This window comes from Neofelis nebulosa, chromosome X, assembly GCF_028018385.1.
Source record: "Neofelis nebulosa isolate mNeoNeb1 chromosome X, mNeoNeb1.pri, whole genome shotgun sequence".
NCBI lineage: Eukaryota > Metazoa > Chordata > Mammalia > Carnivora > Felidae > Neofelis > Neofelis nebulosa.
The window spans coordinates 98,969,952-98,984,322 of NC_080800.1; the positions used below are offsets into that span (position 1 = coordinate 98,969,952).

At 37.8% G+C, this 14,371-nt stretch overlaps 1 protein-coding gene across 1 annotated transcript in view; it reads right to left on the reverse strand.

The window, feature by feature from the left end:
* Window positions 1-1,431: 1,431 nt before the first annotated feature.
* The window catches only part of CUL4B (cullin 4B), a 36,225-nt gene continuing 23,285 nt past the window's right edge, over window positions 1,432-14,371 (reverse strand). The window contains 9 exon segments of the mRNA XM_058714826.1: window positions 1,432-1,528; window positions 4,268-4,420; window positions 5,839-6,011; window positions 7,123-7,228; window positions 8,503-8,616; window positions 9,496-9,603; window positions 10,694-10,779; window positions 11,224-11,334; window positions 11,790-11,894. Coding sequence (XP_058570809.1) covers window positions 1,433-1,528; window positions 4,268-4,420; window positions 5,839-6,011; window positions 7,123-7,228; window positions 8,503-8,616; window positions 9,496-9,603; window positions 10,694-10,779; window positions 11,224-11,334; window positions 11,790-11,894 — 1,052 coding nt within the window. The 3' untranslated portion in view covers window position 1,432.

Below are 14,371 nucleotides of genomic sequence, written 5' to 3' on the forward strand. Positions count from 1 at the left end.
CCTCCAAGATCAATTCTCAAGGAAAAACCAACAAGCAAAAAAAAAAAAAAAAAACAAAACAAAACAAAACAAAACAAAAACAAAAACAAAAAAAACCCCACAAAAACAAAAAAACCCAACTGATGCTACAGAGAAGCCTTTTTACGCACGTTACCAATTTGAATAACCATACTTTTGCTATTTTCTATGTATGAACAATCCTAGGACATTCCCCTGAAAAGTAGATGTCCAGTGGCTGGCTATGAGAACTCTTCAAGAAATTTTGAAAGGAGTTAAGATGAACATAATACAGATTTTGGAATTCCTGACTAGGAGGTATATAGGGAAAATAAAGGAAGAGGACCTTTATATCTAGGTCTTTAGGAAGTCAGAAGAAGGATGAAAGGTTTATTTAGCAACAAAAAGGAGTTGGGGTGCTTCCCAAAAAAACTTTGGTAGAGAAAATAGGAATGCTAAATCCTAGGAAGCCTGTAACAATCTAACAATTGGTCCAAGTTAAAGATAAAACTGTCCAAACAACATTAAAGTCTAAAGGAAGTTGAAAACTAGTTGATGATTTTTGCTTCTGTAAAAATTTACAAAACACATGGGTTTTGGTCTCTTTTGCAATGTTCATATTGTATTCACTTTTCATATGAAGAGTTGGATTTTTTTCTCTCTTACCATATCTTCCAGTACAGCTGATCAGCAATTTTCTATTTCAGCTATTTTTATAAGTACCTGTTAATCAGAACAGTAAACTCAGGGCTAAGCCATATACACACATCCCACAGTCATAGATGGAACACCTTAGGATGTGTATATACAAGAGATTACATAAGCAACTGTCCCTCTACTTGAAAACTTGTTTCCAAATAAGTTTTTTTTAAACATCCCTTTCAGTGTAACAGAACATTACTTAGTAAAATATCAATAGCTACGACAACTTATTTTTCTTTTCAAGGGAAATCACAAAACATGTGAACAACCAAGTCCAGGGTGGTTTTTCTATTTGATAAATACATCCAGAACTCTGTACAGTAAATAAAGTTTGCATGCAGTTTAAGTATCTTTAAATGACATTTTAAGCAAATAAACCTTTTGCTTCATAATTAATGGTGTATAAGAACCCCCCCCCTCTTTTTTTTTTTTAATAGCCTTAGGGACCTCTTCCCCAGTTCCAAAGAGGAATCATGAAGACCAGGTACTTTCTTAAGAATTTTCTGCACATCATACTAAATAACATGCAAAGAGTTCAACAACATTCTTCTTAAAGGTTAAGTATTAACTCTTTAAATGGGCATGTTAACCACTGAAAAAGTCGACTCAACTATTTCCATTACACTGCTTCATTTGGTCACTGGTAGTATAAAAGAAGTCAAATAATATAGGATCAACAGGTTAGTTTATCCACTGCTACTGTATATGATACCAAATACTCAGAGGCCAATGTTTATGCAATATAATTGTATTGGTTTGGATTTTCTTTATCTCTTTCCATGTAATCCCGATCAATTAAGGATTCTATTCTCTTCTTAAGATCAGCAGGCTGTAAAAGAAGGCAAATTTTCAGTGCAAACCTCATCATCATTGGCTCAAGCCCATGTACCAACACCCCATTAAAAAATTTTTTTGGCTGACTAATTTAATATATTTTATCTCCTTACTTTTTTAAAGAGAAAAAATATAATGAAAATAAAACCAGATTAAGAAATGTTTTTATACTATACATATACTGTCACGTCTTGTCATATCATTATACAATACTGTTACTTTTCTATTTTAAAGATAGCTTTAAAATTTTTTTTAACGTTTATTTTTTATTTTTTGAGAAAGAGAGCTAGAACACGAGTGGGGGAGGGGCAGAGACAGAAAGGGAAACACAGAATCTGAAGCAGGATCCAGGCTCTGAACTGTTTTAGCACAGAGCCTGACACGGGGCCCAAAAACTATGAGATCATGACCTGAGCTGGAGTCAGACTGAGCTACCCAGGCAACCCAAAGGAAGTCTTTTAAGAACCAGCTATTTTCAGGGAGCCTGGGTGGCTCAGTTGGTTAACTGTCCAACTCTTGATTTTGGCTCAGGTCATGATTTCACGGTTCATGAGTTCAAGCCCTGCATCAGGCTCTGCACTGTCAGCACGGGATTGGGATTCTCTCTCCCTTCTCTGCCCCTCCCCTGCTCGCATTCTCTCTCAATAAATAAAACATTAAAAAAAAAAAAAGAACCAGCTATTCTCTGCACAAATACAAAAGACTAACTTATCGTAACTTCACAGGAGGAATACATTACAGTTTAGGAAACCAGAATGCTATTTAGTTTTGCTAAGAGAGTCTGAAAAGACTAAGTAGACCTTAAATTTGGGCAAAAGGTAGTTCTCAAAGTCAGGTTGTATTTTTATAAATTAAGATTTAAAAAATGTACTGCAGAAAACACTATTTACAAAAATACTACAACAAATGGTCTGATAAGTGAATTACCATTTCATTATTCAGGTCTCTGTATTTCAGGTTTAAGATTTACCTGTTATCTACTATAAACAATTTGGATATCTGAACTCTACCTATGGTTGAAAAATCAAGAAAGCTTATAACTTGTTCTCATGTTTGCATTCTTAGCTCTTGGATGACAAAATCTCATTGTCTTTTGTATCTAGCCTATTAAAAAAAATGTAATCTTGCTAATAGAGTTTTTCAGATTGCATAAAATGGCCACTTGAGAAGGCTGAAGAAGGAAAGTGGTCTGATGGGGAAGCCAAAAAACAGTATTACAGAAATCCTTTAATTGCCGTAGCACCAGTGATCTCTTTGGCTGGAGGTGAAATGGTTGTAAGGCAGAGCATATGGATAAGAGCGTGGTAACGAGAAGGCAGTATTAGGTTTGGAGAAGAGAGAAAGCCTGTCTTATTAGCATTAATTGCTAATGAGCACTTACTACATGCCAGGCCCAAAGCTAATAAGTTTTGTACATATATCATACCTCATTTAAGCCTCACAATAAACCTACGATTTATTTTTTTTTAATTTTTTTTTTTAACATTTATTTATTTTTGAGACAGAGACAGAGCATGAATGGGGGAGGGTCAGAGAGAGAGGGAGACACAGAACCCGAAACAGGCTCCAGGCTCTGAGTGGTCAGCACAGAGCCTGACGCAGGGCTCGAACTCACAGACCGCGAGATCCTGACCTGAGCCGAAGTCGGACGCCCAACTGACTGAGCCACCCAGGCGCCCCTAAACCTACGATTTAAATAGATTATCTCCATTTTACAAAACAAGACGAAGTGATTTACCTAAGCCTAAAGCTCATGAGAACCTCAAGAGCCAAGAGTTTATCCAAACTCTATGAAGTCTTTATCATAACAAAGGTTTGGAAATCTTCTCAAAAAAAAAAAAATTTTGAAAAATAGGCCAGTGAAACACCACATTGTCTCAGCCACTTTAATATTGAACATCTACACTGGAACATGTCCATTTAATGACCAATTTCAGGTTGCCAGAACTGCTAAACTTCTCAAAAAGATGCCTAACGATGGCTAGTTATCTGTATAGAATTTTTTCTTTAAAGTTTATTAATTTTGAGGCGGGAAGGGGCAGACAAGAGGGAGAGAGAATCCCAAGTATGCTCCCCACTGTTAGCACAGAGCCCAATGCGAGGCTCGAACTCAAGAACAGTGAGATCATGACTTGAACTGAAGCCAGGCACTCAACTGACTGAGCCGCCCAGGAACCCCGGTCTCTATAGTTTTTAATGGACACTTACATAAGCTAAATAAAACAAGATATAACTGAAAATAACCAAATCTGTCAAAATATCAAAGTAGTTCAAAAAGAAAATATAAACAAAAATAAAACAAGATCAAAAGAAATAACGTGAATGAACCTGAAAATTTTGCATTTAGCAGCTAAACTTTCAGGTATAAGAAGAGCTCTTATAAATGGTTTTCCCTGTTGTCACAGCTATCCACATATGATAACAAAGGGTTTTTTTGTGGGGGGGAATCACAGATATATGAGCAGGAGAAATCAATCTATGTTTTTAAGATTCATGTCTGGGGACGCCTAGGTGGCTCAGTTGGTTAAGTGTCCAACTCTTGGGTTTCAGCTCAGGTCACGATCTCTGTTAGTTTGAGCCCCACGCTGGGCTCCACACTGACAGCGCGGAGTCTGCTTGGGATTCTCTCTCCCTCTCTCAAAATAAATAAACTTAAAAGAAAAGATTCGTGTCTGAAAATCTGACATGTTCTTTTTATGTAACAAGCTCAATACAAAAATATACAAGTACCTACCTTTACTGGAAATTTCAACTGGTTGTACACTTCTGAAACAAGAAGATTGTGGCTAAGCGTCTTTCTCATCTTCATGATTCGAACAATTGCAGCATCAATTTGGTACTGTCTGTCCTGAAATACTCTTTCTGTAGTGCTTGCTTGTTCTTCAACCTAACAACAAAATTTTTTCAAACTGAGGAACTGCACCTGAAGTGAAATTTGCTTACACAAACTGAAAATTTTAGGGCCATGACATACTGTTAATTAATGATTTAAATATATTGAATTATTTACAGAATGCTTATAAATACAGACGATGACAGTAAAAACAATACCTTTCTGTCCTAATTATATTGTCCTGTACCAATGAAGTAATGCCAATATTGGTTAATGTGTCATAAGGGGTTATTGACCAGATTTCTGTATGACATTAGCTTTTCCGTAGAAGTGATGGACTCTGATCTCTGACTTAAAGTATGGTACTAACTGGAGTCAAACTTTTTAAAAATTATTTTATAATACATAAATCAGAAATGCAGTGTTAAGTTATTATAGTTGTTCAAAACCACCAGAAATTTAGGTTGTTTATGAGTCAGTTTATCAATTTTAATGCTAAGGCAAAAATGTTCATCTTTAGCACCTGAGAGTTTGGGCTTTTTGCAGCCCATTTCTTTCTGATACAGCATAAATGTTGTAAAAGGACACAGTAATCTTCTAAGGGAATATGACACCTTTGATGTGAATGTGTATGAAACAGGAACTTGTCTGAGATACTGCCCTCTGTCTCACATTAAAATTTTTCCTCATGTACTGCATTAAACCTTTGGAACTGAAACCAAATGATGTCAGGAAATGCCGCAGTTGTTTGTTTCCACAATACAAGTCCCTTACAAATTCAAATAGCAGAAACAAAAACTTCACTGTTAATCAAAGAAATACTAACTAAATCATCCAGAGTTTTCACCCAGCAAATTGGTGCAGATTTAAAAAGTAAAACAATCTTTAGTGCTGCTGGTGAGGGCACCAGTAAGACAGGCATTCTTGTTGCTAGACAGAGTATAAATTAGTCCAGTCTTTCTAGAACACAATACAACATCAGTTTTAAGATTCTTAAATTGTTCATACTCTTTAACCCAAAAAATACGTACCTCCATGAATTTATCATAAAGGAAATCTCAGAGAGATTAAAGTACAAAGATATTTCTGGCAGTTTTGTTTACAGCACTAAGAAATTAAGAATTTAATCGTCCAGCAGGCACTGGTTGAATAAATTATAATGGCCATGTAAAAGAACACTGTGTAGCCACTTGACATTTTATGAAGATATTTAAGGGCATAGAATATTCTAAAGATTTAATGTTAAGCAAAAAAAGCAGAATACAGAACTATCTTGAGTATCAGGCCCAGTTGTGTGTACTTCCCCCCCACCCCAAAAAACTGCAAGATCAAGTACTGAAATATACTGAGCTAAATATAAGCACAGAAAACATTAGTGCCAATAGTACAGGTATGAAACCTTCTTTATACATTTTTATTACGAATACATGTAATTCCAGTGCATCAGGACAAGGAGAATGCAAAAGAGATACCGTTTCTTTCATCTGGATTTGATTGATCTTTATCCTGAAAAGTTTGTGTTTGAAATCATCATTACAAATGAACTTGTCACCATCTTCAATATCTTTGCCCTTTGGATTTTTTGCCAGAACTCTAGCTTTGCCACAGGCCAATGACTGCAGTGTTCTCCTTAATTCTCCATCCTCTGAAGAAGAAATAGTGGATTATTTGTTACTAGCTCATCAACATAAACAGCTACGTTCATCTCAATCTAGCTTCTACCCCATCCCTCGATTAAAACTGTTTCCTTTTTTCCCCAAGGTCAATGTCTTCCTCTTTGCCCTATCCAATGGCCTTTTTCCTGTGGTTCTCTAAAGGCTCCAATTATTCCATGTGAATAACTACCAAATCTTCAGAAATGACATCTCACTTCCCTCTAGTCCCACATTCAAAAGACACCTCCACTTGGCTGTTTATCATCAACTCCAATATGTCTAAAATTTTATTCATAATCTTCCCCATAAAACTGTATATTCTTTCTAATTGTTAGTCCTGAAACTACCAATCCACTCTGGTGAGAAACCCTGGCATCATCTTTTAACTGTCCTTCCCCTTTTTCCTTCATGTACCTAGTAGCTGCTTCCTTAGAGATTGATGCCTCTTATCCATTCTCGTTGGCCTCATTCAAATCGAAGCCCCTTATCGGTTTAAGCCTGAATTACCCTGACTAGTTTCTGGACTGGCATCTCTTCATCCTCCAAGCTGCCCTACTGTCTATTGATTCCAGGTAAGTTGTGTAAATAAGCCACTTTCATGATGTCTCATACTTGAGACCCTACAATGCAGGTTTCATTTGCTAGATCTTCAAGGCTCTCCATGATCAGGCTCTATTCATCTTACCTACCCTTGTTATCTCACTATTCGATGCTGCAGTTACATTCTTCGTGAATCCTGCCCACACTGTGCTCATTCTTCCCAAGACTTTTCTCACACTATCTCCCCTGGCAGCATATGCCACCTCCCTAACTAAAACTTGAAGGTCACCTCAAATATCACCTCCTTCATGAAGGATTTCCCAATTATGCCAGCCCACAGACGTTTCTTGCTTCACTAAACTCTTAACACAGTCCTAGTCAGCCCCACAGATTGATACTTATTGGCTGTGAAATTATTACAAATGTCATTTTTCCCTTTCCCCATGATTATGAGTGCTAAGAGGGATTATTCCTTTGTATCCCCCCAGAGCTCTTAACCTTAGTGGAATGCACACAGCAGACACTGAATAATGCTTGCTAATTGATTGACTCAACACAAACCTATTCCAGTAGCCTGCTTGATCTCTTCTAAACTGAACTCCTCTCCCTCATTAAACATTAGCAGCACCAGGGTTTGAAAGAGAGAGACCTGGAGTTCTTTTTTACCCTGTTGGAGAAACAGCAGAGTTTAGCCATCATTTTTTAAAAAACACATGAAAATTAATCAAATCATCAATAATCTTTAACAGGAAAAGCATTTTTTCATTCAGTGGATTTAGAAACGTGGATTAACATTATACAGAAAAGCCAGTACAGGGGCGCCTGGGTGGCACAGTCGGTTAAGCGTCCGACTTCGGCCAGGTCACGATCTCGCGGTCCGTGAGTTCGAGCCCCGCGTCAGGCTCTGGGCTGATGGCTCGGAGCCTGGAGCCTGTTTCCGACTCTGTGTCTCCCTCTCTCTCTGCCCCTCCCCCGTTCATGCTCTGTCTCTCTCTGTCCCAAAAATAAATTAAAAAAAAAAAAAAACGTTGAAAAAAAAAGAAAAGCCAGTACATTCAGTGTAGGGTTTAGGTGTGATCCTACCTGAAATAGAAAAGAAGGATTAGGTGACCTTTCTATGGGTCTTTTTTAAAATGTCTTGTAATTAAAACAGAACAACAAAGTAATGAAAATTAATAACTTGGCCTTATTGCCTGGGTGGCTCAGTCAGTTAAGCATCCAACTTCGGTCTAGGTCACGGTCTCACCATTCCCGAGTTTGAGCCCCACGTCAGGCTGTGTACTGACAGCTCAGAGCCTGAAGCCTGTTTCACATTCTGTGTCTCCCTCTCTCTCCTCTTCCCCTGCTCGCACTCTGTCCCTATCTCTCAAAAATAAACATTAATAACTTGGCCTTATTGCATCACTACAGATTTTTTTCACAAGCAGCAAGAAATCACTATTTCAAATGCATTTTCAACTTGTTAGATTCAAATTAGTCATGAAAAGTTGCAGGAATTTTTTGAAATTAGATACGGGAACTATTCTCCTTTACATCCACTCTATTCCCTAGCTCCCAGCAGCAAGAAGTTCCTGTCAAGAAGTGGAAATGGGAATCCTGTATCCACAGGTGGGGAAAGGATGGCAACAAAAGGGTTACTGTTTGTGGTTTTGCAGCAGAGCCAATTCAACCATGAAGACCACATTCTTAATATACACAAAGCAGTCACTGTTATATATTTAGGATAAACTTGTAAAACAAATCGTCAAGTTAAAAGGAATGACCTCTGTGGTGAGCATAGTATAATGTATAGAGAAGTTAAATCACTATGTTGTACACCTGAAACTAATGTAACATTGTGTGTCAACTATACTCAAATAAAAAGTCTTTAAAGGAGAAAAAAGGATGACCTCAACAACAAAAAAAGAAGATGAACACTAAGTTATGGGAACATCTACTTACCTCTTTAAATTCTGCCTTTAGCACACAGTGTCCTAGGGTTGACTGCCACTGAAGTTTCCTGCCGCTATGTTTGCCTAGGTAAAATGTCTTGAAAATCTCCTGAAGTTTTACCATCTACAGTAAATAAAATACAGCTTTATTTAAGCTCTGTATCCAGTATCGCTTTCACCATTCTTTCTATTCACCTCATGTATAATAATTTCTGGAAGCTTTTAGTATCAGTTTTTATACCTGGTAGGTCCACTGATCACTTTGATGTAAAGTAGTGATCTGCCAACTACCAAATCTAATAGCATTCATCAGCCTTTATACGCTTCGATCTCTCTGCAACATTTAAACACCCCCTCTTTTGCAACATTCCCCTCCAGTGGCTTTGTGCCTCCATATCATGCTGCTTCCTTTACCTCATGACTGCTTTTTTGTTGGTTCCCTTCCTCTTCCTACCACCTGCCAGATGCGAACCTTTTCCAATGTTCTGTCTCAGCCCTATTTTTTTTCTATTTCTACATTCTTTTCCTCTTAATGAGGGAGATGAGATCTCGACCCCCTTGGCTTCCATGATCATCTCCATGAAGGATTCTCAATATCTATCTCTAGCTTTAACCCCGCTTCTAAGCTTCAGTCCTGAGTTAAGACATTTCCCCAGAATTTAGGATGGATTTACTCAAGCCCATTGACTCAGCAATCCAACCCCCAGGTGATATATGGGCAAGAATTTTTGAGAGCTGGGCAGAAAGATGGGTGCAATCTGGAAAACTGAAAAAAGAGTCATGAAAATTGGCTCTGGACCCAGAAACTTGACATCATTAACTATGCTCTAACGATGTAAGTACAAGAATAATAAAAGGAAGAGCAAAATATTAAAACAGTTGGCATTTGGTGTTGGCATGCTGACACAAACCTTTAAAAAGTATCTATTTTTCAATGACAAACAAAATAGAAGTGTTATGTATTTCTGTGCTTATAACACAAGTCCTGAACAGCAACTCTTACCTCTGGTGGTAAGTGGACTTCCATAGGCACATATGTTGGCCAATAACCCATTGTCAGGATATTCACAGTTAATTCAATATTCCCAGGTACATTCTGGTTTTGCATATACTACAATAAGATCAACACACACAATGAGGTCTTTAAAAAAGTGCATACATTTCATGTCATAATAATAGCCCATTCAAGAAGTTCCCCATTATAAAATTACATGCCAACACTGACCATCTTTAAAATAAAAGGGAACTGTTATAAAAGGACTATAAACAAAGCCTCTATCAAATGCATTAGCTAACATTTTATTACAAAGGCACACAAGGATCATGTGACCTCATTAGAGGCATTATCGACTTCAATAATCTCTCACTTATGGCTAGGCTGTTATAGGTAGAATCTCATGTCCATTCTTTGCCCCCTACCACCTGCAGTCCCCACCTTTGGAGATGCCTAATGTGACCTGAACAACTTGTAGCAACCCCCATTCGTCGCCCCACCAGCCAGCCCAAGTATCCGGTTTTTCACGTGCTCCACTGCCTGCCTGCAGGGGGTGACCTGAAGTGGTGAAGGAAGAGGAAGGGGAAAGAGCAAAGCAAATAAACCCTATTCTGCCACTACTATGGGAACGTGATCCTGCTGCTCTTTCTCTTGCGTTGTCCACTATCATTTCCCACCATAGCAATATAGTGGTAAAGAAGCCATTACAAAAACCCTGAGAGGAAAATTTAATTTGCTATCACTATCACCTATGCTCTTAAATGTTTCAAAATCATCTTAACCAACATCTACAAAACCGTGGATCTAAGCTTTTCATTCCCAATGGCTCCAAAGGCCTTTTACAACCATTTTATCGAATCTCCTGTCTCCCCATTGTGAGCTTTGAACATATAAATCACTAACAGTGACTGGATGTTAGAGAAAGCCCCATTCTCACGATCTAGCTACAGTTTTCCTTGTCCCAACTTCAGTTCGATGCATTTTATTCACTTTTGTGTTACCCTGGGTGTATACTGGGAATAAATTCTGAAGTAGGTCAAATATATTCCATTGGTGATTTCTCTAATGTGAACATCATCTAAGCTGCTATGATGTATTTACAACAAATGTAGGTTCCTATTTATCCTCTTCAGTGCAAACCACAGAAAGGAAATAACTAAATACACTTAAGTTTGAGAAATTAAGTAAGAGTTTAACTCACTTTTACCTGTTTGAACTGAATCATGATGTCTTTAGAAAGTTCCATGTCTTTAAACATTCCTTCAAGTTTGCTGGTGAAAGCAGCTCCACATTCTATTAAAGATGTTTATACATTTATAATATTTTAAAGTGGTGAAAACAAACAATTGAAAATTGAAAACATGAAATGTAAAATGTATTTTAGCATGAAATATGATCTGTAACTGTTCATAAGAATGAAAAAATCCTTACCCCAAAGTGTATGCCCCACTAATTCAGAGCCAAACTCTTTAATCCTGTAGTAACCTTATCTACTATTTAGGCATAAGATAAATGGAAAATATTTATACAAATAATAAAAACAAGAACAATGCTTTATTTTCTAAAAAACTGCAACCGCTTTGGATATGTACAATAGGATGGAAACCTCATAAACTTAATTTACATTTTCATCATCTGAATAATGATTAACGAAAGAGGCAAGTAATTAAATAAAAATTAAGGTAACATTGTCCCTCAGAAATCAAAGAAAAGGAATAGAAAGAATGACAATCATACCATGTTTAAGTTTGGACAACATTGATTTTTCAGCATCTACAGATGCACTTTTCCCAACTAACAGGCGCTTGGCTAAATCTTTCTTATAGAAGGCCTCAAAAACATCCTTACCTATGTTAAAAAAATAAAATACAGCTAAGTTTCCAATAAAAAGTTCTGACACAATTGCTCCCAAGTGCTTAATAAATCATACCATTACTCCAAGTTATTTAAATTTATACATTTTACCCTAGTTCGTTAAATGCAACAGACATTAGAGGTAGATATTTATGCTGGACATTTCAAATGTTCTTTGCTGTAAAGAAGACTACCTTAACTTTTCTTTAAAAAAGTTTTAGTCGACTGGTGGCTTTGGCATTAACAGATTAAAAAAAGTAGCAAAAATCAAGGCTCTTAATAAGTGGAAAAGTCAAAGCACAAGGCAATTAAGTAATATTCCACAAGTACCCCAATGAATTAAATGCAACAAATCTAATACAAATTTAAATATCTAACTCCCAAATAAATACTCCCTCCAGGTTGAGTGCTCTGTTCTAAAAGATAAATTTTAAGGCAAAAACACTTACCATAGATAAATCTAAATATGATCATAATTTTATCCAACATTTTTTCAAGCTCTTCATCTGTAGCTTCTTTGTTGCCTGCGCGAAGCTTTGAATCTACATACTTAGCTAAAATGGGGGGAAAGTTTGTTTAGTGATGATTAGTATCCTTAAGATACTAGGCACTATATACACCCAAATAGGAGTATGATACACTGAATTTTTCAATGCTTCAGAGATATACATGCATTTCTAAAGTCTCCAAAGTCAGGGACATCAGGTGACTTATTCAACATCACAGAGCTAATAAATACCAGAGCCTGAACTCAAACCCAAGTTTTCTGGCTCCATATCTCATGTACTTCCCACTATCCTGATGGTTAGTAAAATGGGGTATATGTATCCTGGGGGAGGTAGTGTATACAGTACCATGCTGGAGTCATCAAAACCATTGACGATGGGGGGGGGGGGGGTCCAAGATGGCAGCACAACAGCCTAAACTCACTTCCTCCCATGAGCAGACCCCAGCTATAGCTCCATGGAGCATTTTGTTTTGAAAAACATCTGAAAACTGGATGAACTGCTCTCTACAACAAAGGATAAAAGGATCATAGCAAGATGGGTAGGAGAGGCAGAGACACGATATTGTAACACACAATAGGGAAAGATTTCACCAGTCAGGTGCTTCTCTTGGAGGAACAAGGGATTGGTGCCTTACTTCGGGCACCCTGGCCTCAGTGATTTGCAGCAGAGAGATGGGCCCCGGGAACATCTGACTTAAAAAACCAACAGACTTTGTGGCACCTGGGTGGCTCAGTTGGGTTAAGCGACTGACTTCGGCTCAGGTCATGATCTCACGGTTTGTGGCTTCGTGGCTTCGAGCCACACGTTGGGATCTGTGCTGACGGCTCAGAGCCTAGAGCCTGCTTCAGATTCTGTCTCTCTCTCCCTCTACCCCTCCCCCGCTTGTGCTCTGTCTCTCTTTCAAAAATAAACATTTTAAAAAATTATAAATAACCAACAGACGTGATTTCTAGGGATCCCAAAGTACTCTAGAAATGGGGATTCCCCTCTTGGAGGGCTCCCTTGTAGCCTGGTTCACCTCAAGACCCAATGAAAAAACAGCCTTTTGAAAAGCACCTAGACTATACGTGGAAGATATGTTTGCTGATCTGGGGGCAAAGAGATACAGGTAATATACTCCCTGAAGGTCAAGGTGCTAGAATCATCACTGTACTTTCCACATAGCTCACTAGCACAGGTAGATGAGCTTGCATGTGTTAACTGAATTCAACAATACACTGAAGGGTGCCTGGGTGGCTCAGTCAGTTAAGAGTCTCGACTTCGGCTCAGGTCATGATCTCACGGTTTGTGAGCTTGAGCCCCATGTCGGGCTCTGTGCTGACAGCTCAAAGCCTGAAGCCCGCTTCAGATTCTGTCTCTCTCTCTCTCCGTCCCTCCCCCACTTGTGCTCTCTCAAAAAATAAACATTAAAAAAATAAAAACTGTTAAAATTAAAAAAAAACCCAATACACTGAAAGGATCATACACAGTGATCAAGTGGGATTTATTTCAGGGATGAAAGGACGGTTCAACATCCACAAACCAATCAACATGATACACCCATATTAACAAAATGAAAGGAGAAATAATATGATCATCATTAGATGTAGAAAAAGCATTTGACAAAATTCAATAGCCATTTACAATAGAAACTCTCAACTAAGTGGGTGTAGGGGGATGTACTTCAACAAAATAAAGGCCATATAGGACATACCCACAGCTAGTATCATACCCAACAGTGAAATGCTGAAAGCTTTTCCTCTGAGATCAGGAACAAGACAAAGATGCCCACTATTCCCAGTCTCATTCAACATCATATTGGAAGTCTGGTCACAGCAATTAGGCAAGGAAAATAAATAAAAGGCATACAAGTGGAAAGGAAGAAGTAAAATGGTCACTGTCTGTACACGACACTGTATATAGAAAACCCTGAAGACTCCACCACAAAGCTATTAAAACAAATGAATTCAGTAAAGTTGCAGGACACAAAATACAGAAAAGTCTCGTGTTTCCATACACTAATACTAACCTATCAGAAAGAGAACAAGAAAACAATCCCATTTACAACTGTAACAAAAAGAATAAAATACCTAAAAATAAATTTAACCAAAGAGGTGAAAGACCTGTATGTGGAAAACTGTAAGATACTGATGAAAGAAACTGAAGACGATACAAATAAATGGAAAAATATATTGTGCTCATGGATTGGAAGAATTACTATTGTTAAAACATCCATACTACCCAAAGTAATCTACAGACTCAATGTAATCCCTACCAAAATTCCAATGGCATTTTTCACAGAACTAGAACAAATAATTTAAAAATTTGTATGGAACCACTAAAGATCTCAAATAGCTAATCTAGAGAAAGAACAACAAAGCCACGGGTATCATGCTTCTTGATTTTAAACTATACTGCAAAACCATTAATCAGGGGCACCTGGGTGGCTCAGTTAAGCAACCAACTTCAGCTCAGGTCATGATCTCACGGCTCATGAGTTCGAGCCCCACATCCAGCTGTCAGTGCACAACCTGCTTTGGATT